At 46.8% G+C, this 24,604-nt stretch overlaps 1 protein-coding gene and 1 long non-coding RNA gene across 3 annotated transcripts; one reads left to right on the plus strand and one right to left on the minus strand.

The window, feature by feature from the left end:
- The first annotated feature begins 15,152 nt into the window (after positions 1 to 15,152).
- Positions 15,153 to 24,604, plus strand: LOC143508395 (N-acetylglutamate synthase, mitochondrial-like). Its single transcript, XM_076996858.1, has 8 exons — positions 15,153 to 15,646; positions 18,684 to 18,970; positions 19,094 to 19,307; positions 19,407 to 19,587; positions 20,028 to 20,067; positions 20,240 to 20,371; positions 21,944 to 22,126; positions 23,800 to 24,604. The coding sequence occupies exons 1-8, from the start codon at positions 15,296 to 15,298 to the stop codon at positions 23,975 to 23,977; spliced, it is 1,566 nt and encodes a 521-aa protein (XP_076852973.1). The 5' UTR covers positions 15,153 to 15,295; the 3' UTR covers positions 23,978 to 24,604.
- On the minus strand, positions 16,544 to 18,038 carry LOC143508396 (uncharacterized). Of its 2 annotated transcripts, XR_013129340.1 has the most exons (4): positions 17,584 to 18,038; positions 17,120 to 17,259; positions 16,943 to 17,028; positions 16,544 to 16,872 (listed from the first exon to the last, which is right to left on the minus strand). It is a non-coding gene; the product is annotated as an uncharacterized LOC143508396 (long non-coding RNA). The 2 variants fall into 2 exon arrangements; XR_013129339.1 differs by having other exon boundaries at positions 16,544 to 17,028; positions 17,584 to 18,035.

Consider the following 24,604-nt stretch of genomic DNA (forward strand, 5'->3'; position numbering starts at 1 on the left):
ATGTAATGGTTTTGACTAAGCCATCTGGAATGGCGAAAGCGGCTTCTCGCGTTTACGGATCGTCTGCTTATTGTCAAGTCTGCTCCTCTTGAACGTATACACGGAAGTACAGCTCTGACAGTGTTCAACGCAAGCTGTAACGAATGGCAGTAATTTTGTTTTACCGCAAAATATGAAAACGGTTGGAACCATTAATCACCCAATTAAATTCACTGGTAAATGTACAATCTGGAAAATGTCCCAGTCAACATGTCCATGTGGGCCTGTAGGAAAAAAGAAACTTAATGTTTTCTTGGAAGACTGTGAGAGAGCAGAAGAGAAGAGGCCACAGTGGCCTTGAGAAGAACAGAATGAGCCCATTCAGTGCAAAATGCAAGGCAAGCAGTTTTTAGATAAGCAGGCAGACAACTAGAGAGGAGCAGGAGGGTTTCGAGGAAGAGCAGCAAAGGTGGGGGGAGTTATCGAAACTTAGGGAGAAAGAGTATGAGAGGGAGGACATCGCTCAGCACGGAAGACTTTTTGCTCGGACGCTGCTGAGATCCACTTGGGTTAGGTAGAGTTCTAGGCAACTAGCACCAGTGCACTGGAGAGTTTGTACCACGTATACTTTGGCTATTTTGTACTCGCTTATACTCTATCTGAAAATAACTTTTGGTGTCAAGATTTTGCTTGGGTCACTCAGTCAAAACCAATCGGTTCATCGGGGCAGTGTTGGGGCCTATCTGGGTCAGGAGAAAATATCCCAACAGGCCCCACATGGGTTTGAAATGGGCTGGCATATGGGCCCTTTTTTGGCAACCCAGCTGGGGCCCACAGTGGCCATGTGGGCCAATATGGGCCTCAATAGGCAGGTTGCCAGTCCACCACATGGCCAACACACACACGCAATAATGATCAATCAACCTAACACGCATGTCTTTGGACTGTGGGAAGAAACTGGAGTACCTGGAGAAAACCCACTCAGGCACAGGGAGAACATGCAAACTGCACACAGAGCAGCCCAGACCAAGAATCGAACCCAGACTTTCTCGCTGTGAGGTAACAATGCTAACCACCACACCACCAAAGTGTCAAGTCAAAAATTATCTTGATTATTGAAGTTTGTATTGTGTGGTTTCAGTTGAGTGCTTAATAAAGTTTCCCTTCTCTGGATCGATAAGATGGTTTTCTGCCTCATTCCCAAACCCCGTGGTGGTGACCCCGACGTCTATTTGGGTGGCTCCGAAGAATTCTCATCATGACAGCAAACGCAGTAGCTCTTAAGATACCAGTTTTTGGGAGCAGCAAGCTGCCATTTGGTTTGCTCAAGCCGAGGCTCATTTCGCCATCCAAAAAATCATGGAGGATGAAATGACGTATTATCATTTCATCTCTTCAGACAGCAGCAGGCATGGGGTTGAGCATCACATCGCAACCTCCGGCCCACCTGTTCAAGCTTGTGTTAGATGTCTGGACCCTGCCAAGCTTGCAGTGGCAAAAGCGGAGTTTGACATGCTGGAGTGCCTAGGTATTATGCCTGTCTGGCTGAAAAAGTCACATTTTCTAAAGTGGACTTGGTCCGTTGCTACCACCAGGTCCCTGTGCATCCCGCAGACATTCCGAAGATAGCGGAGATCACTCCGTTTAGCCTGTTTGAGTTTGTATGCATGCCTTTAGGCCTCAAAAACGCTCCCCAGATATTCCAGCATCTCATGGACAGTGTCCTGCATGATTTTACGTTCCCCTTTGTCTACCTGGATGACATTTTAGTTGCCAGCACCTCCAGGTCGGAACACACGGAACTTCTATCACCACTTCATCCCACGAGCGGCCTGTTTCATGCACCCTCTCTACATGGCCCTCAAAGGCAATGCTGCCAAGCACACAGTGGATTGGACTAGGGAATGGCTAGTGCATGAACAATGATTCAATGGGGCTTTCTTTTTTCGCTTTCTCCTGGAAGGCTGGCCATTTGTTGCATTCATGGACCACAAGCCGTTGGGTAAGTTCTCCAAACCGTGGTCTGGACATGTCAATTTTTGTGAATTCTGGGGGGACGTCTGTAGCGATTACTATTTCTCACAGACTGAGTGAATTCCCCAACGGACAGACACTTGGCCACTCAAGGTGTCCCATCCCTTTAAGAGACTCTAGGGGAGTGGCGCCTGCAGGTTTAGCAGGCTAGTGGGAAGACACTAGAGAGAGATAGCAGTTGTTGTTTCAGTTGAGTGCTTAATAAAGTTTCTTTCCTCTGGATTTTTTTGATGAGATGGTTTTCTGCCTCATTCCCAAACCCGCTTCAGCGTCAGGATCTGGGCATTTCTATTTTAATTCCTTTGTGATGAATGAAAAGGTGCATCTCACTACTTGGTTGACAAAATTGTGTCGTTTGGTACTGTTGAGAAGCAGTGGTTCTAAGCCATGCTGCAGGCTTTTCATGAACAATATGTATTGCCCGACCGAAAGTCTTCTTCTTTTGGCAATTCCCGTTCAGGGGTCGCCACAGCGGATCAAACTCCTCCATCTGGCCCTGTCCTGAGTGTCCTCCACTGACACACCAGCCACTCTCATATCCTCTACCACTGCATCCATAAACCTCCTCATAGGTCTACCTCTCCTCCTCTTGCCTGGAAGTTCCATCCTCAAGACCCTCCTACCAATATACCTCTCCTCCCTCCTCTGTACATGTCCAAACCATCTTAATCTTGCTTCTTTAACTTTTTCTCCAAAACATGCTACATGTGCTGATCCTCTAATGAACTCATTTCTGATCCTATCCTTCCTTGTCACTCCAAATGAGAATCTCAACATCTTCATCTCAGACACCTCCATCTCCCTCACCTCTTTTTGTCAGTGCCACTGTCTCCAGTCCATACAACATAGCAGGTCTCACTACTGTCCTATAGCTCTTTCCTTTCATTCTAGCCAACACCCTTCTATCACAGATCACCCCAGACACTTTATGCCATCCACACCACCCTGCCTGCACTCTCTTCTTTACCTCCTTTCACTTCCTCCATTACCCTGTACCCTCAACCCTAAGTAGGTAAACTCGTCAACCTTCACCAAATCAACTCCTTTTAACTGGACCTGTCCACCATCTGCCCTCTCATTCACACACATGTACTCTGTTTTACTCCTGCTCACTTTAATTCCCCTGCTCTCCAAAGCATATGTCCATCTTTCCAAGCTCACCTCCACCTGCTCCCTACTCTCACTACAGATCACAATGTCATCAGCAAACATCATAGTCCAAGGGGACTCCTGCCTAACCTCATCCGTCAGTCTGTCCATGACAATTGCGAACAGGAAGGGACTCAGGGCTGATCCCTGATGTAGTCCTACCCCCACTTTAAACCCATCTGTCATTCCTACCGCCCATCTCACTGCTGTCACACAGTTCACATACATATCCTGCACTACCTTCACAAACTTTTCTGCTACTCCTGACTTCCTCATACAATACCACAGCTCCTGTCTCAGTACTCTATCATAAGCTTTCTCTAAGTCAACAAACACACAATGTAACTCCTTCTGTCCTTCCCTATACTTCTCCATTACCACTCTCAAAGCAAACATAGCATCTGTGGTGCACTTAGCTGGCATGAAACCATACTGCTGCTCACAGATCTCTACCTCTCCTCTAAGCCTAGTTTCCACTACTCTTTCCCAGATTTTCAGGCTGTGACTGATCAACTTTATTCCTCTGTAATTACTACAGCTCTGAACGTCACCCTTATTCTTGAAAATCGGAACCATTATGCTTCATCTCCACTCCTCAGGCATCTGAGGCCTGGCATCGTGGCCTGGTGGTTAGGGAACTGGTCTTGTGACCGGATGAGGAACCCAGGGCCAACCGCACCAGCATATGGTCTCACAAGGGGTCTGAGGATCTCATCTTGGTCTAATGGCAGTCAGGCTACCTCTGGTGAGCACATGGAGGGCTGTGCGGCCCTCCAAAGAAATGTCACCCCACACTATTACTGACCCACTGCCAAACCGGTCATGCTGAAGGATGTTGCAGGCAGCAGATTGCTCTCCACGGCGTCTCCAGACTCTGTCACGTCTGTCACATGTGCTCAGTGTGAACCTGCTTTCATCTGTGAAGGGCACAAGGCGCCAGTGGTGAATTTGCCAATCCTGGTGTTCTCTGGCAAATGCCAAGCGTCCTGCACGGTGTTGGTCTGTGAGCACAACCCCCATCTGTGGACGTCGGGCCCTCATACCATCCTCATGGAGTCGGTTTCTAACCGTTTGTGCAGACACATGCATATTTGTGGCCTGCTGGAGGTCATTTTGCAGGGCTCTGGCAGTGCTCCTCCTGTTCCTTCTTGCACAAAGGTGGAGGTAGCGGTCCTGCTGCTGGGTTGTTGCCCTCCTACAGCCTCCTCCACATCTCCTGGTGTACTGGCCTGTCTCCTGGTAGCACCTCCAGCCTCTGGACAATACGCTGACAGACACAGCAAACCTTCTTGCCACAGCTCGCATTGATGTGCCATCCTGAATGAGCTGCACTACCTGAGCCACTTGTGTGGGTTGTAGAGTCCGTCTCATGCTACCACGAGTGTGAAAGGACCACCAACATTCAAAAGTGACCAAAACATCAGCCAGAAAGCATAGGTACTGAGAAGTGGTCTGTGGTCCCCACCTGCAGAACCACTCCTTTATAGGGGGGGTCTTGCTAATTGCCTCTCATTTCTACCTGTTGTCTATTCCATTTGCACAACAGCAGGTGAAATTGATTCACAATCAGTGTTGCTTCCTAACTGAACAGGTTGGTTTCACAGAAGTGTGGTTGACTTGGAGTTATATTGTGTTGTTTAAGTGTTCCCTTAATTTTTTTGAGCAGTGTATATATAAACACAACCACTAAAATAAAAGGACCAACTGTCGTCACCCATTCATCTTCATGCTCTACTGCAAGGGATGTAATCAGCATTACATTGGAGAAACTAAGAGAAGACTTGCTGTTTGGTTTGTTGGATACCCTTGGACCGTCAAGATTAAGGATATATCATTTGCAGTGGCAAGGCATTTTAATACTAATACACAGAATATTGTGGCGTGGTGTGGTAGAAAGAAGTTGCAGAGAAGTCCATTCTCCAAACAGAACAGAGGTTTTATTGTTCTTTGTAATAAAACTGGCACTCACAGGCACAATCAGTATGACTCAAGGCCTAAATGAGGTACGCCTTGCACATGAAACACAGGGGGAGGTCATGACGACGGCAACGTTACACATACATGGAGGGGAAACTAAGATAATGCACAGGTACACAAAAGGATGGACCGGGGTGACTTAACTAATAACACACAATAAATAATCATTAAAAACACTATACAAACATAAACATCGCATAATTAAACATAACAGGGCTGGGGCCGCAAGGGCTCATGGGTAATGGTGTCACCCTCTGGCACCCCCCATTGGCCCGACGCTACACAGCCCCCCCCCCCCCCCCCCCAAGAGGTTAGCCGTCCCGGCGACCACACACAAGACAGTCCAGTAGCGTAGAAGGGCAGAAACATGGCATCAAACACACAATTACAGCCGGATGAGGCAGATCCTACTCAACACGCATGTAAAGCGCAAATACAATCCTGGAGGAAAGAAAAAAACAGCAAGGGCAGTACAACTCAAGACATACGCATGTCGTGTACAAGGCATTAACATAAGATCAGGCATCACCACAATGCACAATAAACACCTGGCACATAACAGACTTGGCATAACAAACAGAGAGAGAACAGTAAATAAGGCAATCAATAGTTACAGACACAATTAAAAATGTATATATATATACATTTATATATATATAAATGTATATCCGCCGGCCCCAGCGGATACGGTAGACCACGTCACTGACACGCGCGAGCACAGTGCAAGGCCCCACCCATGCAGACTGCAGCTTGGGGCACAGTCCCTTCTTTTGACGGGGGTTGTACAGCCAAACCTCAGAGTGCACGGGCAGGGGCCCGCCGTAGCAGCGCATGTCACAGGCGCGTTTCTGGCGCAGTCCGGCCCCTGCCAGGCTACCCCTGGCTCGCATGTGGACGTCGAGTAGTCTTGTCCGCAGCCTAGAAACGAACACAGGGCCAGGTTCAACATTAACATCATCAGTGGGAGGTGCCCCAAATGCCAGGTCCACAGGTGATCACAGTTCACGGCCGAACATAAGCATGGCGGGGGTGAAACCAGTAGTCTCCTGTAAGGCGGTGCGGCATGCCAACAGGACGAGAGGCAGTTGTTTGTCCCAGTCACGCTGGTTCTCCTGTGTAGCCATGGCCAGTTGAGTAGCCAGGGTTCGATTGAACCGCTCGACCAGGCCATCACCCTGTGGATGAAGAGGAGTCGTTCGAGTCCTGTGCACCCCCAGCAGGCGGCAAACCTCGTTCATGATGTCTGATTCAAAGTTTCGGCCTTGGTCGCTATGTAGGACCTCTGGGATGCCGAAGCGACAGAAAAACTCATGGAGCAGGGTCTCTGCTGTAGTAGAGCCATTTCGTGAAGTAGTCCATGGCCACGAGCACGTAGCGGTTGCCCGACTCAGTAACTGGAAACGGCCCCAGTACATCCACTGCCACCCTCTCCATGGGGCAGCCGGATTGCATGGGGTGGAGGGGCGCACGCAAGACTCTCGCCGGTCCCTTCTTGGCAGTGCACGTGTCACAACAATGGACAAATAGTTCAACTCCAGCTCTGCAGCCCGGCCACCAGAATCTCTGTCTCAGTCTGTGAAGAGTTTTTGTGATGCCAAAGTGGCCTGTGTCAGGGCTGACTCGGTTGCCACTCCCTCTACCACTAGGAGGGGCACCCGAGTCAGTCCTAGACTTTCTGCACGTAATCAGCAATGATCCGTTTCAGCTGTTTGTAGGCTTCTTAAGGAAGCTTTGGGAAACGGATCATTGCTGATTCGTTGTGGTTTCCCTATGCGCTTTCAGCCGGTATCCTCATTCCCTGTGGTTACGTCTCTCTTTGTTACTAGGTGTCTCGTCACCGCTCTCTCTCTCTCTGTTTGTCTCCTGCTCTCCTTCGAGATTTCTCTCCTGCGTCGCTCCCTGACCATTCTCAAGTTTTCACAAGCCTATTTCTCTTCCTGTCATTTTGTCTTTATTTTTGCGAAGGGTTTTGTTTTGTTTGCGGTGTTTTCTGCCTGCTGGCCAGCTTCCTTCCCTGGCATTTTCAGTTTAGTTTTCGCGTCGCTTTCATCCGCGCTATTTCAGTTACGTTTGTTTATTCTCCCGTCTCCTTACGGTTGAGCTTTTGTTTTTGTTTTTTTTCACGCGTTGAGTTTTCCGCGTTCGTTTTGTTTATTGTTTTACCGTGCCCTCACGGCTTATATTGTTTCTCTTTTTTCGCGCGTCGAGTTTTCCGCGTTTGTTTTGATTTGTGCATACGCTGTTTGGTGTTAGACGGCACTTGGGTCCTCTGTTCACATTATCATTATACGCGGTGAGTACCTCCCTGTACTCCCACATTACAGAACGAATCAGCCCGTACATGGATTCAGCCGCTAACCATGAAACAGTGGAGTTAAAAGCTGTCCTCGCTGACCAAGAGCAGTTGCTTGACAGCCACGACCAGGCGCTGCAACTGATTATGGAACAGCTTACTAACGTTACTGTTGTCATACAGACTCTAGCTGGTTCTGCTGCAGCTTCTACTACACCTCCCGCTAGACCCGTTGAACTCCCGGGTACAAGCAGAAGCGTGCACTACATACGAGCATTTCGCCACGGCTATTAGAAGTGCATTGTACCATCCGTCCTCAGGGGGTGTGGTTGGGCCTCGTCTCCTGCGCCTAAGACAAGGTAAAATGTCTGTCACGGACTATTCTTTAGCTTTCAGGACACTAGCCTCAGAAAGTGGATGGAGCGCCAACGCACTCACAGCTGTTTTTCAGGAAGGGTTATCTGATGAGCTCAAAGACGAGCTGGCACCTCGTGAACCTCCCGCTGAGCTTGACGCGTTGGTCGCTTACACTGTGCACCTTGATAACCGTTGCCGCGAACGCAGACATACTAGACGGTTGCAACACCAGGCAGTTACACCTAATCCTGACACGCCACGCACTATAGAACCACGTAAGGCAGAAAATGAATCGCGGCCTATGCAGCTGGCTCACACGCGTCTCTCTCGGCAAGAAAGACAGGCACGTCTTCAGGAGGGTAGATGCCTGTACTGCGGTAGCGAAGGGCACCAACGCCAAACATGCCCTGAGCTACAGGGAAAAAGGAGTGATCCGCCGGTGACAGAGGAGGTCCCGGCGGGCTCTGTCTCAAATCTTCCTAGCAATGGGTTGTTTGTACATGTTTCGCTTACCTGGCGAGGGACAGAAGGGAAACACCTCTTGGCGTTCATTGATTCAGGCGCAGCTGCCAATTTTATAGACGTCGCTTTAGCTACAGAACTGGGGGTTCCGCTTGTTGACCTGGACAAACCTTTGTCGGTAGCGGCCGTTGATGGACGTGCTTTGACTTCAGGAGGAGTCAATAAGCAGACCATCCCGCTAGACATGAGTATTGGGGGTCACAGAGAACAGCTCGCCCTTTATGTCATCAGCGCGCCCCAGATGCGTCTTATTCTGGGTTTTCCTTGGCTCCAACGCCACAACCCAGAAATAGATTTGCTTTCCCGTTCAGTCCGTAGTTGGGGAGCCATCTGCAAGGACACATGCCTTAAGGGCAACCCCGAAACCACTACCGGTCACACCCAGGACCCTGTAGACCTAACTCTGGTTCCTGCTGTTTACCACAACCTCGGAGAGGTATTCAGCAAGAAAAAGGCTGGCTTCCTTCCTCCTCATAGGGCTCATGACATAGCCATTGAGCTACTGCCAGGCACTAGTCCCCCTAGGGGCCGTCTTTTCTCCCTGGCCCTACCCGAACATAGGGCCATGGAGACTTATATACAGGAGGCCCTGGCAGCTGGGTTCATCCGGCCATCCACTTCTCCTGCTGGTGCAGGTTTCTTCTTTGTGGGCAAAAAAGATGGGGGTCTCAGACCGTGTATCGACTACCGGGGGCTAAATAAGGTCACGGTCAAGGATCGTCACCCTCTACCCCTCATGGCTAGAGCCTTTGAGGCCCTCCAGCAGGCCACTATCTTTACTAAGCTCGACCTGCGGAGCGCCTACAATTTAGTCAGGGTAAGGGAGGGTGATGAGTGGAAGACCGCGTTTATCACACCCTCTGGCCACTACGAGTATCTTGTCATGCCCTTCGGTTTAATGAACGCCCCGGCCGTGTTCCAGCGCTTCATTAACGAAGTCCTGAGGGAGGCTCTGGACAGATATGTCTTCATCTATCTAGATGACATCCTCATCTACAGCAAATCCGAAACAGAACACAAAAAACACGTCCGGCGGGTGCTCCAGCTACTCCTCGAAAACCACCTGTTCATTAAACTAGAAAAATCACTGTTTCACGTCCAGGAAATAGGTTTTCTAGGCTACCGCATCGCCCAGAACACACTAGCCATGGACCCCTCTAAGGTCCGGGCTGTTGCCCATTGGCCTACTCCTACCTCACTCCGTCTGGTACAGCGTTTTTTTTAGGGTTTGCCAATTTCTACCGTCGCTTCATTAAGGGTTTCAGCACCCTCACGGCTCCACTGATCACTCTCACCAAAAAGATCCCCGGTCCTTTTGTCTGGACTCCTGAAGCCCAGCGAGCGTTCAACGACCTAAAAGAGCAATTCACTTCTGAACCGGTGTTATGCATGCCGGATCCCAACTTACCATTCGTAGGTGAGGTCGATGCCTCTGACTACGGGGTAGGTGCCGTTCTCTCCCAGAGAACCGGGTCCCCTCCGAAGCTCCATCCATGTGTGTATTACTCCCACCGCATGTCTCCAGCTGAACGCAACTATGATGTGGGGGACAAGGAACTCTTGGCTGTCAAATTGGCCCTAGAAGAGTGGAGACACTGGCTGGAGGGGGCTAGGCATCCTTTCCTGGTCTGGACAGACCATAAGAACCTGGCCTACCTCCAGCAGGCCAAGCGTCTGAACCCCAGACAAGCTAGGTGGTCCTTGTTTTTCAAACGCTTTGATTTCACACTCTCCTACCGTCCGGGCACTAAAAATGCCAAACCTGATGCTCTGTCCCGCCAGTGGGAGTCGCCTCTTCACACTTCTGAGCCTAGCACCGTGCTGCCCGCCTCCAAAATCGTGGCACCACGCCAGTTCCGGGTCGGCCCTCTGAGCCGCAGCCAGCTCCGCAGTGGAGATGCAGGGTGACACAGGAGGGGCAACAGCAGTCCGGCCCACCGCCGCACATACACCGACAGTTTCTGCCTTGCCCTCAGCGCGCTGGTAGTGCTTGCAATCGTGGGAAGCGCACGGCCAGCGAGACAGTGCGTCAGCATTCCCATGGATTCTGCCCGGTCTGTGCTCTACCACAAAGTTAAACTCTTGTAGCCTGGCTAACCATCTCGCTAGCTGGCCCTCAGGCTCCCGGAAGTTCAACAGCCATTGCAGTGATGCATGGTCTGTCCTCAGCAGAAAAGGTACGCCGTACACGTAAGGTCGGGAAATGCCAAAGCCCTTCAACCACTGCTAACATCTCGCGCCGTGTCACACAATAATTTTTCTCAGCTTTGTCCAGGTGGCGGCTGAAGTATGCTATTGCGCGCTCTGAGCCCTCTTGGACCTGTGACAGTATAGCACCCAACCCGTGGTCACTTGCATCAGTGTTGACAATAAAGCGTTCAGTGGGGGAAGGATAGGCCAGAACAGGCGCACTGCACAGTCTCTGCTTTAGTGTAAAGCACACTCAGCGTCGTCAGGCCAGTTAAATCTCGTTCCGCCACCCCTTGTCAGGCGGTGAAGGGGGGCAACAATGTCCGCGAAGCCCTTTACAAAACGGCGGTAGTATGACGCGAGCCCGAGGAAACTGCGAACTTGTTGCACCGTACGCGGAGTGGGCCATTCACGGACAGCGGCTGTCTTGCCGGGATCAGTGGCTATGCCCTCTCCCCTGACTACATGCCCGAGAAACAGATTGAGGGACAGATTTGCCTCCTTCACTAAGCCCAGTACCAACTCTAGGTTGGCCAGCGCAGACTCGAAGCCCGTAGCATGGACCAGCACGTCATCCAAATACACCACACATTTACTGCTCGGAACCCCAGACAACACTCGCTCCATTAACCGCTCGAAAGTGGCCGGCGCGTTACAGAGCCCGAAGGGGAGGACCTTGAAGTGCCAGAGACCTGCACCGATCGAAAACGCAGTCTTCTCCTTCACTGACTCGTCCAACGGGACCTGCCAGTACCCGCAACGCAGGTCCAGGGAGCTGAACCAGTCTGAGCCAGCTAACCGCTCGAGTGTGTCATCTACTTGCGGCATCGGGTAAGAGTCGAGTTTAGTGACAGCATTTAAACGTCGGTAGTTGACGCAAAACCGCCATGAACCGTCCTTCTTCTTGGCTAGGACCACGGGGGCAGACCATGAACTATTTGAAGGCTCAATTACGCCGGCCGCTGCCATTTCACGGATTTGGCGTTCGGCTGCCACACATTTGGTTAAAGGGAGGCGATGTGGTCTCAGGTGGACAGGTTTTGCGTCGCCCGTGTCAATCGCGTGGCTCGCCAGCCCCGTCCTCGAACAATCACGCTCGCTCACAGCGAACAGTCCCCTATAGCGATTCAGCAGCTCGCGGAGTAGCTCGCCCTGCGACATGGACAGGCCCACGCTACATCTAAGCCACAACTCATGGACCGGGTCCCCCGGTGACGGAGACGGCATTTCTCGACTCACTGGCACAGCTGACGTAACGCACGAACGTGAGGCTGCATCATCTCCACAGCACGTCAACTCTTTGCCCGTTTAGCGACAACTCCCCCTGTCTATAGTCGATAACAGCCCCGTTCTTCCCCAAGAAGTCATTACCGAGGATGCAGCAATCAAACACATCCCCGACCCAAAACTCATGCGCCACGGGTCCCTGCCTGAAGTCAAAGGAGACACTGGTGCACCCTAGCAGCTCAAACCGCTCGCCGGTTACTGAGATTAAATTCCCCCGGACCCACTCCACAGCATCAGCCCCCCCCCGAGCAATCATTAATCAGTTCAGGCCTAATTAAGGAGACCGAAGACCCCGTGTCAATCAAAGCGGTAACAGAGATATCGCCAAACTTACATGAAATATGCCAGTCACGTTGTCCGGCGATTCTCGAAACAACGAAAGAGGGGTGGCCAGGGAGAACCGGAGTCGCCGCGCCCCTCACCGGGCGGCTCCTTGCTCGTTTCCCGAGCCGTTGCACTGGCTGGCTTTGTGGCCGTGAGCCCCGCAATTCCAGCAGACCAGTCGGTGGCTTGCTTGGCGGTCGTGTGGGCGGGTCTGACGGGGCATCCTGTTAAGGCAGTCACCGGTGAAGATTTGTTCTGCCCTGACGGCCTCGTCCACGGCAGCGTCGAGAGTGGTCGGGTTGTACAGGTGGACGTGTCTCCTCAGCTCAGCCGGCTCCACCGCGCCCAGAAAAAAATCTAGCTCTAACTGCCGTTGGGCCTCGCGTGGGAACAGGGAGTAGGCCAGGCGAACCAACAGTGCCAGCTCCGATGCCAACACTCTCAGGCCTTCTCCCCGAGCATGGCGACGTCCCGTCAAGAGCTGCTTCGCCGTCGACTCGTCCGGTTGCCGCCCGAACCTGCTCCTCAGTGCTGCTTTAAGTGGCGTCAGCGTGTTCCTGTCCTCCGCTGGGAGCCCGACTAGAACCCTGAGCGCAGGTACCCGTAGCGCCAGGCACAGTTGAACCGCCGTCTCAGCGTCCGACCAGCTCTCGTAGTTGGCGACGGCATCGAGCTGAGCCTCAAACGCCGCCCAATCCGCTTCGCCGTCATAGCCAGGCAGGCTGAGCCGGCGTGTCGGGCCGGTCGTCGCTTCCGTTGCCGATGTGCGCGTGGTGGCGGGTGGTATTGTCTCGTGGTATGTCACGGCGGGTGGTGGTAACATCTCGTCGCTCGTGTGGCGCATCCCGGCGGGTGATGGTAACATCTCGTCGCGCGTGTGGTGCGTCCCGGCGGGTGGTGGTAACATCTCGTCGTGCGTGTGGCGCGTCCCGGCGGGTGGTGGTAACATCTCGTCGTGCATTTGGCGCGTCCCGGCGGGTGGTGGTAACATCTCGTCGCGCGTGTGGCGCGTCCCGGCGGATGTCATTCTGTGTCCGAGGGACGGTGGTACGATGTCGCTTGGCCCGTCAAGATGATGCCTGACTGACTTCCTGCCGTTCCTTCGCTTCTCTCTCAGCCCTACTTCAAGCCGTTCAAGCTCTCCGGAAAGGTGGAATATTTCATCACGGAGAGCCACTTCTGACACCAGTTGTGGTGTGGTGTGGTAGAAAGAAGTTGCAGAGAAGTCCATTCTCCAAACAGAACAGAGGTTTTATTGTTCTTTGTAATAAAACTGGCACTCACAGGCACAATCAGTAAGACTCGAGGCCTAAATGAGGTACGCCTTGCACATGAAACACAGGGGGAGGTCATGACGACGGCAACGTTACACATACATGGAGGGGAAACTAAGATAATGCACAGGTACACAAAAGGATGGACCGGGGTGACTTAACTAATAACACACAATAAATAATCATTAAAAACACTATACAAACATAAACATCGCATAATTAAACATAACAGGGCCGGGGCCACAAGGGCTCATGGGTAATGGTGTCACCCTCTGGCACCCCCCATTGGCCCGACGCTACAATATTAACGACATATCTGCTTGCATAGCTAGTTCTTGCTATGGCAGCAATGAACTTAGGAATTTCAAAGAAAAAGAACTGATCTACACTATCAGATCTTTAGAACTCAATGAAATGAATATGATGATTTAAACATCTATGTTTTTATGTATAAACTGGTTCCCCCTCCTATTAAATCAGAATCCCTTTGCTTGCACAGCCAATGAAGGACCTCTGTCTGAAATGTCCTGTTTGTTCCTTGGAAACTGTGTACTTCACTACAATTATTAAAATCTCCCAAATTAATGTATCTTAAAATAATGTATCTTACTCAAATACATTGCAGTTACTTACCTAGAAACTTGTTCAGATTTTTAAATACATATGCTCTAGATTGAGATGAACAAACATTTGGTTTAAAGCTATGTTTAACTTCAGTGGGTCTTCACAAAGACCGTTTTGATTTACCACATACCTTGAAAAACATGCTTTAGGTTAAAACATGATTTTGTTCTCAACACGAATTTTTTTCCACAAATGATTCAAGAGTCCGAAACAGCCTGTTTATTTATTAACATTGTACAGTATATAATACTAACATGGTAATACCTGGTAATAAAAACTATTTTGGTTAGTATAATTTCTTAATCTAGCCCAGTGGTTCCCAAAGTGGGGGGCGCTATTGCAGGGGGGCGCGGAGCTTGAAAGTAAAACGTGCACTTAGGGATGCACCGATTCCGATATTAATATCTGAAAAAATTCTAGATCGGGTATCGGGGACAATGTGACCGATCCATAAAAACAGATCTATTCAGTCTAATTCTATGCTTGTATTGCTTGCTTTTCGGAGTTAGTTCAACCTTAATACTCGCGCTGGTGGTATTCCACTTAGTCCGTTTATTTGCTGGTTGACCAAAATAAACCTAGTCTCCAGCAATACTTCACTGTTCATTCATGAACTGGTGAGCTGTCCAAAGCTCATTTAATGCGTTACTTACAGAACTTTACAGAAATAAATTAAAGAGCAGTGGTCTGACTCGGTCTACGGCAGAAAGCTAAAAAAAACAATATTCCATACGCGCGCTCAACTCGCTCCTTTAAAGAGACAGTACACATATTTCTGGCCGTTACATGCTTTGTGCTCTGCGTGATGTCTGCGCTTGCAAACTAGCCGCATATGTATTGCTGTTTCTCTTATTTCATCTCCTTATTTACTTTAAATTATATTTAGAATTCTTGAAACATTTAAAAGGTTTCTTGCAGTTTATTTTTTTCATGTTTGACCAAAGTTGTGAACCTATTGTTTTTGTAAGTTTTCAACACATCCCTAGTCAATATGGGGGGGGGGGGTGTAGGGGGGGCGCAAAAATATTCTCATCTACTAAAGGGGGGCACGGCAGAAAAAGTTTGGGAACCACTGATCTAGCCATTTTACCCCACGTCGTTGTTTGACAGAAGGGGGCAGTAATGCATCTAGTTCACCATGGTAACAGAGCCTGCGCGCTGAAGCCACTCCATTACGCGGGGTGATAGACGCCCACGATTTGTATAAGTAGGTAGAGAAGCGTTTGACGGAGTCATTTATTGAACCTTTTCCCGGAACGACGATTAAGTTATTTGGACATTCATCATGGCCAAATTAAGCGGTGGTTCGCCTGTGTGTAGGGGCATCGTAATGGCCCGACAGTTTTTCTCGAAGTCTTCGCCCCTCGGTCGGCATCCGACTACCAAGCTTCAGCGCCGACCGATGTCCGTTGAAACCGCACGACAGGGCAGCAAGACCCCGGTCTGGATCCACGACGAGCTGGCCAACTCCACTTCCTTCGTTCACTCCAGTGTGAAGTCTAATCGCTCCTTGGTGTACCGAGATATTAAAGCTTTTCTCAGCGAGGTCGGCGGAGATCCGCGGGAAGCGCGATACTGGCTGACGCAATTTCAACGTGCTAACGTGTCCGAGGCGCCAGCGTTTGCGGTTCTGGAGGTGAGATGAACCGGCTAGATAATTACACAACTGGGGTTCACACAAATTATTGTGATGAGCCTAGTGCGGGCAAATTTTAGATAAATGAATAAAATAAACTTAATTGATATTGTACATAACAGGGGAAGTAGTTAGCCAAGTGGCTAATTCGATATCTATCTCTTATGACAGCCATCTATGGTTAGGATTAGAGCTTTTTTACATTTTAATAACAGTATCGTCACTTATGAGCCATGACACTACTAACTTTAACTAGAATAGGTTACACAGCAGTCAAGCCATCCTAGCCTTACAGAGTCACGGGAAAATCCGCGCTTTAAATTTGAATGCGCCTATAAACGCATTACTGCGGTTTTAACTCCTCACTGCAAACTGACGCTGCGCTAACGCAGATGAACGGAGACTTGTATTTATTGAAGAACTTCGATGTACAGACGCACTTTGCAAGTTATAGTTTACTTGATCAAAAATGAGCAAATAATTCAGCAAAAGAACTAAGCGAATGCAAGTGGGTAAATGTGGTTACTTGTGTAACTATATTAAATGAAGGGATGTGCTGCTCCTTGTACACGTTGCTGGCATGTATGCATAGTAATAGTGATGGGTAAATGAGGCGTCATGAAGCATTTCGACCCATAGGGAAACTATTGATACTGTGTCGATACTGTGTCACTGAATACTGCCACCTACTGGACCTTAAAAATCACTACAGGCAACCTAGTTGACGGACTGATTTGATGACCTAGTCTATACAAAATGTTTTAAGTCATTGTATTTTATTGTGTATTGTAGTATTTCATATATTGTTACATAGAAAAATCTTTGATATTCTTAGATACAGTCAATAAATAATGTGAACATGAAAAAGTGAATGTGTTTGAAATGAGGATGCTTGTGGACTTTTTTTTTTCACAAATTTTTATTCAAAAAAATAAGTTTTTCCAACGTTTTGAATTTTAGTCTGTTACGCTTTTTTGAAATAACTTCTCCAGCTGTAGAAAATACTCGCTCACACGGGACAGATGAGGCTGGAGTGCAAAGATATTGTAAGGACAGCCGGAAGAGATTTGGATAAATAGTCTTTTGGTTTTGCTAGTATATCAAAGGATTCTGAGACTTGGCAATATTGCCCTCTGCCAGGTATTTCTGCACCTCCTGGATGGCATCAGCAGTGGCACTTTTGGTTTGTCTGCTTATTTCAGCATCAAGATGGTGCCAAAGGTTATCTAAAAACAACAAATTGGCATTTAAGTACATGATGTCCAAACAACAAACAAATAATGCTCAATAACATGCCTGATGTGGATGCAGACAGCTGTTGTGAAGACGGTCCAGGCTGGGGCTCATTTGTGCGTGTACTTTTTGGCCACCATTTTGATGGTCTGAAAATCATTCAAATCAAAAATACATTAAAATGAAAGATGACATAAATTGGATTTATCAACTACTACTTTAGATCATTTCCACACAAACCTTTCTGGTTGGCAAAACATATGAGGGCTCAAGGACTTGAACCAGTTCCTTGAACCCTTCACTCTCCACAATGCTGAGGGGCTGGCAATCCGTCAAAATGAAATTCAGGAGAGCCTCATCCAACATCTGCTTCCTGGAAGCTTGATGGTTAAAAATGAAGTAAAGAATACATTTATAAAAATTTAAAAAAGGCAGCTGTGAGTAATTTGTAAAATGGTTGTATACCGGAGTTTTTCCTGGGTGTATCTGGGATTTCATTCTCATGTTTGGCCCTATAATGTCTCAGCATTGAGGAGGTGGATTTGTTTAAATATAACAGTTCTGTCAAACAAATGCGACATTTAACCTGCAGAACATAATATGAATAGTAAACTAAGAGCCAATTTGAGATGAATTTGGATTCAGATAGATCGAGTGGAAGCTCTGAAAGAAACCAGATGAAACAACGAAATTAAAACAAATACCTTATTTTCCGATGTAAGATCAAAATGGTCCCACACAGCAGAAAACTTTCTCTTTCCTTGAGGCTGTTCCATAGTTTTGAATGAAAAAGACGTCGTACCGCTAAAGTTCAGTGATTTTTTTTGGCAGATGCATCCTGAAAGATGCACTTCCTTATAAACACAGTTTGGCGCGTTAGTGTCATTTCGAAACAGTTCCTGTATCGGTCATGTGACTTGCTGAAAGCGAGACGTGCACCGACGCGGGGTTTGCTCTAAGAGATCGGCGCACGTGCTGACGCATCAGTGTTGCCGAACCCATCACTACATAGTAAAGTGCATAATTACATTAAACACGGTTAGTAATATGTTTAAGCACTGTGTAAAATGTTTCTCAGAGGTTTATAAGAAGAGTTTAACCACCACCTAATACCGGGGTCATCAATTGTGCTGTATTGAAAATGTGCAGAGCAAGGGTTACTTCAGGACTGGAAAATTTCACTGCCAACTGAGTGGTGGCCCATTGCTTACCAGGTACATAGTTACATATGCATAGAACAAACATGGTTTGTCTAATACTGGGGAGACAGCAGTGCATAAAAGAATTGGTGTATGGTATCATAGAATAGAACTGAACCAAACCCACCCCTAATCTTTAAACAATATTGAACTAAACCAACTGAAATACAAGTTGTGGTGCCTACTGCATCACGTAAGTTATCTAGATTTAACTCCTGCATGGTGTTATGTACCAGAGTTTCTAGTCTTATTTACTCAAATATTGCTCCACAGAGTAAGCACTTTTTAACTGCTTAAGCATGAATCTTGTAGAGAGACAGTCAACACTACATAACTCATAGCGCTGTGTAAGGCTGCAGGAGTCCATATAACTGTCAAAAATCTAAAAGAGAAGTAAAAAAGACAGTGAGGTGTCTCCCAGCAGAGCTCAGCATCAGTTCTCTAAAGGGAAGTCTCCGGGCAACCAGTGTCCCCAATCTGTGCCCTACGTGCTGCTGCATATAACAGGTGGTTTAAAATCAGTACTTGTCTTTTAGAGAGGTGAGTTAGAACGTGTGTAGGAAAGTCCACTCATGCTCACCTAACTTTTGTATCCTTCCATGCAGATCGACCCCTCTGTATTCAAGAGCTGTGAGATGGTGCAGAACCTGGCGTTCAGCCTGTCGTTTCTGCAGCGCATGGATATGAAGACTGTAGTGGTGATTGGGCTTCCTCCTGAGGTGGCGGAAGGAGACGGCGAAGCTGATGAGTGTAGTGGATCCGAATATAGGGCTCTGATGGTGAAGTGCTGCCAAGCTCTCACTGAAGCCCTGCAGCACAACTCTGCCAGTGTCATGCCTTTCTTTAGTGCGGAGGCATTGCTGCAAATCCAAAAGCCTCAGCCCGGTTGTAGGTGAGCCCACTTGTCTGGGATGCCCGTCAGATAGTCAAGCCTGCACCTAGAGTTAAGCTTTCATTGTTTTTGTCATCTCTTGCTCACTGTCCATGTCTCATGGTGTGTATATATGTGTGTTAGTGGTGACCCCTCCATCACGGTGGACACGACCCTGATGCAGTGGAGTCTGAACTGTGGTGCCATCCCACTGGTGTGTCCAGTGGGCCTCAACACGGCCGGCTGCTCCACGCTCTTCAACTCCTACCAGGTCACAGCAGCAATCTCACGAGCCTTGCAGCCCCTGAAAGTCATGTTCCTCAACAGCTACGGTGGCTTCTGCAACCAGAATGAAAAAGTGGGTGTGCGCCTCCTAAACCGCAATGGAATTTATTTGTTTGTTGAACCACAGTGGAAGATGTGGGAAATGAATGTTCTGAATGGTTGTGTTGGTCAGGTGCTGAGTACGGTACTGCTGCCCGGTGACCTGTCGGTTCTGACGTCAGCGGAGTGGCTGAATTCACTGGAGCGCAGGCAGGTCAGCACCATCACTCAGCTGCTCAACCAGCTCCCAGCAGAGAGCTCCGCCATCGTCACCTCTGCCAACACACTGCTGACGGAACTCTTCAGCCACAAAGGTGAGGAGAGAGTACAAACCCACCCCCACACATATATATATATATATATATATATATATACACACACACACACACTCTCTCTCATACACCCGCTAGGCAACAATGGACCTGTATACACCTCGAACATTTTCCTTTTTGTGAGAGATTTCCTAATGTGCACTTTTATACATATCTAACTGGAAACTATTTCCAGGTCTACATTTTTCTTATTCAGTCATGAAATATTGTATGTATGGCTCCAAACTGCTTCACTAAGAGCAATGAACACATTGTTCAATGTGTCGTAAACAACTTAACACCTGTCTAGTAATGCTTTTAAAGTTCTGTGGTATTAAAGTCCCAGATACTCTTTTTCTAAGAGGAGATATTCCATGTTTAAAACTACTGTGTTGAAATACGTCACATAACATAACACTGCAATGTAATTTGAACTTTTTCAGGTTCTGGCACCCTGTTCAAAAATGGAGATCCTATTCACCGGTATGTTAGTTTTTGTGTTTATTATGATTATTCATTTATTTTCTAACTTATCTTTGAATGGATGACCATTCTGTTCTGTCTAGATTGTAACAATAAAATATTTTTTAGTGAAATATGTTTTGACTGGATGAGCTGATCATGCTTCTAAGCAAGGACCTCCACCCTCTGCCAGGTACAACAGCCTTGAGGACATAGATGTAGACCGCCTCCTGGCTCTGATCAACAAATCATTTGGGAAGAAACTGAAGGAGGACTACATCTCCTCTCTTAAGGGCAGATTGCACTCCATCTATCTGTCTGAAGGGTAAGACCAGCTTCACTTCATAGTTAGTTGCTCAGTGCTGTGGTCATTGTGCTACAGTGATTTAGGGAAAGTCTCACTTGCCAAACATCTTTAGAGAAAATAGAACTAAATTGTCACATCCTGATTATACATAAATTTAAACCTGGTGTCATTATCCCCTTTGTTTTTAAATTCTTTAATCCTTGTTTGAGCTCACAAGCATTCAGGCATTCTGTCTCTAGCGCTACAGCATTCTTGTAATTATCTGTTTAGTAGGAGAACATTTTGAGCATTCTAGTGGTGTATGTAGACACTCTTCCTTGTTTAGTCCTGGAACTTGGTGTCTGTGAACAGGCATACATCCCTGTACTGTACACCTGGGCTTTCAAACTGGGCCTGTCAACCTGTTCTGCTGGTAATCTTAATTAAACAAATAATTCTGTTCTGGCTAGAGTGTCTAGAACAGGAACATTTGATTGGTATCTCCCTGACTACACAGACTGACATTTTACATTCTGTTCACATTCAAGTTTACAAATGGATCAGTGGCTATTTATGTGAGCTTATTATTACCAGAGTTTATAAGATTAATAGGGGCACCAACCTGATTAGCAGGCAAAATTCATTTATTATACATACATGTAATTTATCGATAATTTCTAATTCAGTCTCAACTCCTGCAAGTCATGAGTTTGACAATATGATCATGTCTGGTAGATAAATAAGAATACCACTCTGGACTCACAAACATTGCATCTAAAGATTGTTTGGACATTAAGACCTAGAGGAATACTGGTTAAGGATAATCACCTGAGATATTGAGTTCATTAGAAATACTAGCAAAACAACTGTAACAATGTAACCAAGTAAAATGAACTTGTACTTGATTCATAGTGGACAGAGTGTGGCTAAACGGATACAAGGAATAATAGAATGAAAAAGGAAGTGTTTCAGTAACCTGTGAGAGAAACTGTCCAGCAGAACCAAATAACAATGAACAAAAGGAATGACTGACTAACCGAACAAGATTTGTGATGGCGTGGAATGGCTACAAGATAAGATAGTCATCCTTTGTTAGTCCCACACTGGGGAATTTGCAACATAACAGGAAGACATTAAAAAAGGAGGGAGCAAGAAGACTTTAGTGAGGCATCTTGAGGGTATGACATTAGGACAGAGGCAGATAGGAGGAAGGAGTTCACCAAAAGTCAGAATCTTGGTGTACTCACTGGGTACGTTTTATTTGAAGACCTTACCTTGTGCCTAGACTCATTGACATTTTATGGGGTACATTTTATTTACATTTCACGGATTCCCTGCATCTTGATCATCACTGGTCAGTTTCTGACACTTGGGGTTTTACACATCATTATCAAAGCTAGGTTGAGTCATAAAGGTACACCGACCAAAAATACCCATCCAGCAGGGGTTTAGAAAAAAATATCACTGAGATTTTGGTGGTAGACACTAACTGAGCTTGACAACAATGTTTATGGATTTTTTCCTGTAGAGCTTGATGAGCTCTGGGCTCTAATCTCATAAGTGTGGATGTAGGTTTGTGTTCTCATTGGTGATCTGCTTCCTCTTCCTCAGGTACAGTGCTGCCGCCATCATCACCACTGAGCCAGTGAGCAGTGGAACTCTGTATCTGGATAAGTTTGTTGTGAGCAGTAGCAAACAGGGCCAGGGCACAGCACAGATCCTCTGGGAGTCCATCTGCCAGGACTTGGGCAAACTCTTCTGGAGGTCCCGCTCAACCAACCACATTAACCCTTGGTGAGTTGGAACTTACACATCACCAAAGATGCCAAAACTATTCACATTCAAACCCTAGTATAGATACTAGTTTAAAAATGCTTCTCTAGAAGCAAAAGATCAACTCAATCTTTTTACTCAAGTAAAAAACTTTTGAAAAACTACTGGTTTCAAAAGTACTTAAAGTATAAAGGGAAAAGTAATGTAAGGGGAAAATGCCATTAAGGAAAAAAAAACGTAAGCCCCCCCCCCCCAAAGAAATGTTTCTAAAAACCATAATGGCTATAATGTTATTTTAAAATAAAAAATTAGGGATGCACTAGGCTACCTGTTTCAGCTGCACATATGCCCATTGAAAACCAAAGCATTTTAGTACGATGCAAATTCATTACAACCACATTGTCACGGTGGGCAGGCCTGATAGTTTTCAGGCGCCACGCCGGAATTCCAGCGTACCGAATTGTCAGCGAGAAAAAAACATATTATATATATATTTTATATTAAAAATATTGACGGAAAAATCTGTCAAATCATAATAATAAACCACACACATGCGCGTGCTGTCTGTTTTGAGGCTGAAATATGATCCTCTCACTGGATCATCAACGCTGGATGGATGACGGCGGTGTCATTTGATTGAATTACGGGTCATCCCGCCTTCTGATTTACGGACATTACGTAAAAAAGCGACCTCCCTCCAGCCTTAAGTCCAGTTTGTTTCGGTCAGTTAATGTTTTCAACTTGATTGGTCGTGCCGAAGACATTAATGCATAAACATCATACAGGCGGTCCAGGGGTTACGAGGTTCCCGAGTTACGATTTTTCGTGGTTACTACACATCTCCCATTTACTGTATAAAGCCTCGTTTGGACCTAAGTGGTTCTGCGTCGTAAACGGAACTTGGTGTTTGGTGTGCGCGGCGTCAGGATTAGTTAAACGCAGCTATGGATAAAGGTATTTGCCAAAAGGCTAGCTTTAGGATAGGATAACTGCGTATAGTACGTTATTTACGTACAGTATGTACGTATGTTCCGATTTACACCAAAAATCGATTTACGACAGATCAACGTCGTAACCCGGGGACCGCCTGTATTTCAGACATCGGAAGAGCTTCAGAGGTAGATACAAGATAAATTCAGTATTTTATCTTTATTCTGATTAAGTTAAATTTTTATCAGAAATATAAGAAAGTGTTTTTTTTTTTTGAGCCGGTACAGGTGGTCAGACGATCTGGTTCATCCTGGCCGTCTTACGGCGTAAGGTGTAATACATGAACAAAAGCATAAAATGTATGTATGCCAGATTGAGAACAAGCCAAAATGAAATAGGAGTAATAATTGCGCAAAAATGTAAAGAGTAGAAGTAAAAAGTCGGATGGAAAAAGAATTACTTCAGAAAAGTATATACCCAAAATTTATACTTAAGTAAGGTAACAAAGTATTTGTACTTCGTTACTTGACACACTGCACATCACCCACATAAAGAAAGGTGTTTGGTATACGAGTTTGAAGTAGACTCACACACTGACTTCCAAACCTGCAAACACACCAGCATCAATCTCATTGCTGTACCTCTGGATACTAGAAAAGCAATCTGTTAAATGCATCTGAGAGAGAGCAGCCATATCAGTGCTGTAGTTCAGGTGTCCTTTGTTTCTGCTGTTTATCACTGACCTGCTCGTTCTCATTCCTCAGGTACTTCAAGCACTGCGACGGAAGCTTCGTCAATGGCCGCTGGATCGTCTTTTGGTTTGGCTTGTCTGACATTCGGGAATCGTATGAGCTGGTCGAATACGCCAAGAGCATAGCGGACTCTTTCTGCCCGAGCGAGCAGGCAGAGGCAGTCGCCCAGCACCAGCCCCCAGGCTCCTGACCTATCTAGCAGTTCAGCTCCTTATACTTCAGTGCCCTACATGTGCCATTATATTAAAATTCAGACTTGCTGAAATATGGCTACCTGGTTTGGTTTACCATGTGAGGCCTCATGCCACTGTGCTGAGGTACATTAATCCAAAAGTATCTCACAGTGGTATTACACAGTGACCGCTGGTACAGATGGAGAGGTGGACGTTTTGTGGTGCAGAATGTGAAATTACAATTTATGAACATGCTGATGATTTTATTTATTTACTTATTTATTTACTTGATGATAAGCGTGTACATTGTAATATATCTTGTATAACATATAGTATATGATGGTGATGGTACTAGCAAATCTGCTGAGTTTTTCAAACAGGAACTGTAACATTTTCTCATTTTGGTATTCTGTTTGAGATCAGGTTAGAAAAAAATATAATCTGATATGTGAGGTGAAACTAGTGCTGCATAGTACTTTTAAAGGTTTATCTATCATCTTGGTTTTTCTGGTGCTATAATATATGTTCACAATATGATATGAGGAAAGATTAGTGATGAACATGCATCATTTGATCATCCATTATATCCACCATGTGAATGTTTGTTTAATGCCACAGACAAAACAAAGAATCTTTGAATCTAA

The sequence above is a fragment of the Brachyhypopomus gauderio genome, chromosome 2, assembly GCF_052324685.1.
Source record: "Brachyhypopomus gauderio isolate BG-103 chromosome 2, BGAUD_0.2, whole genome shotgun sequence".
NCBI lineage: Eukaryota > Metazoa > Chordata > Actinopteri > Gymnotiformes > Hypopomidae > Brachyhypopomus > Brachyhypopomus gauderio.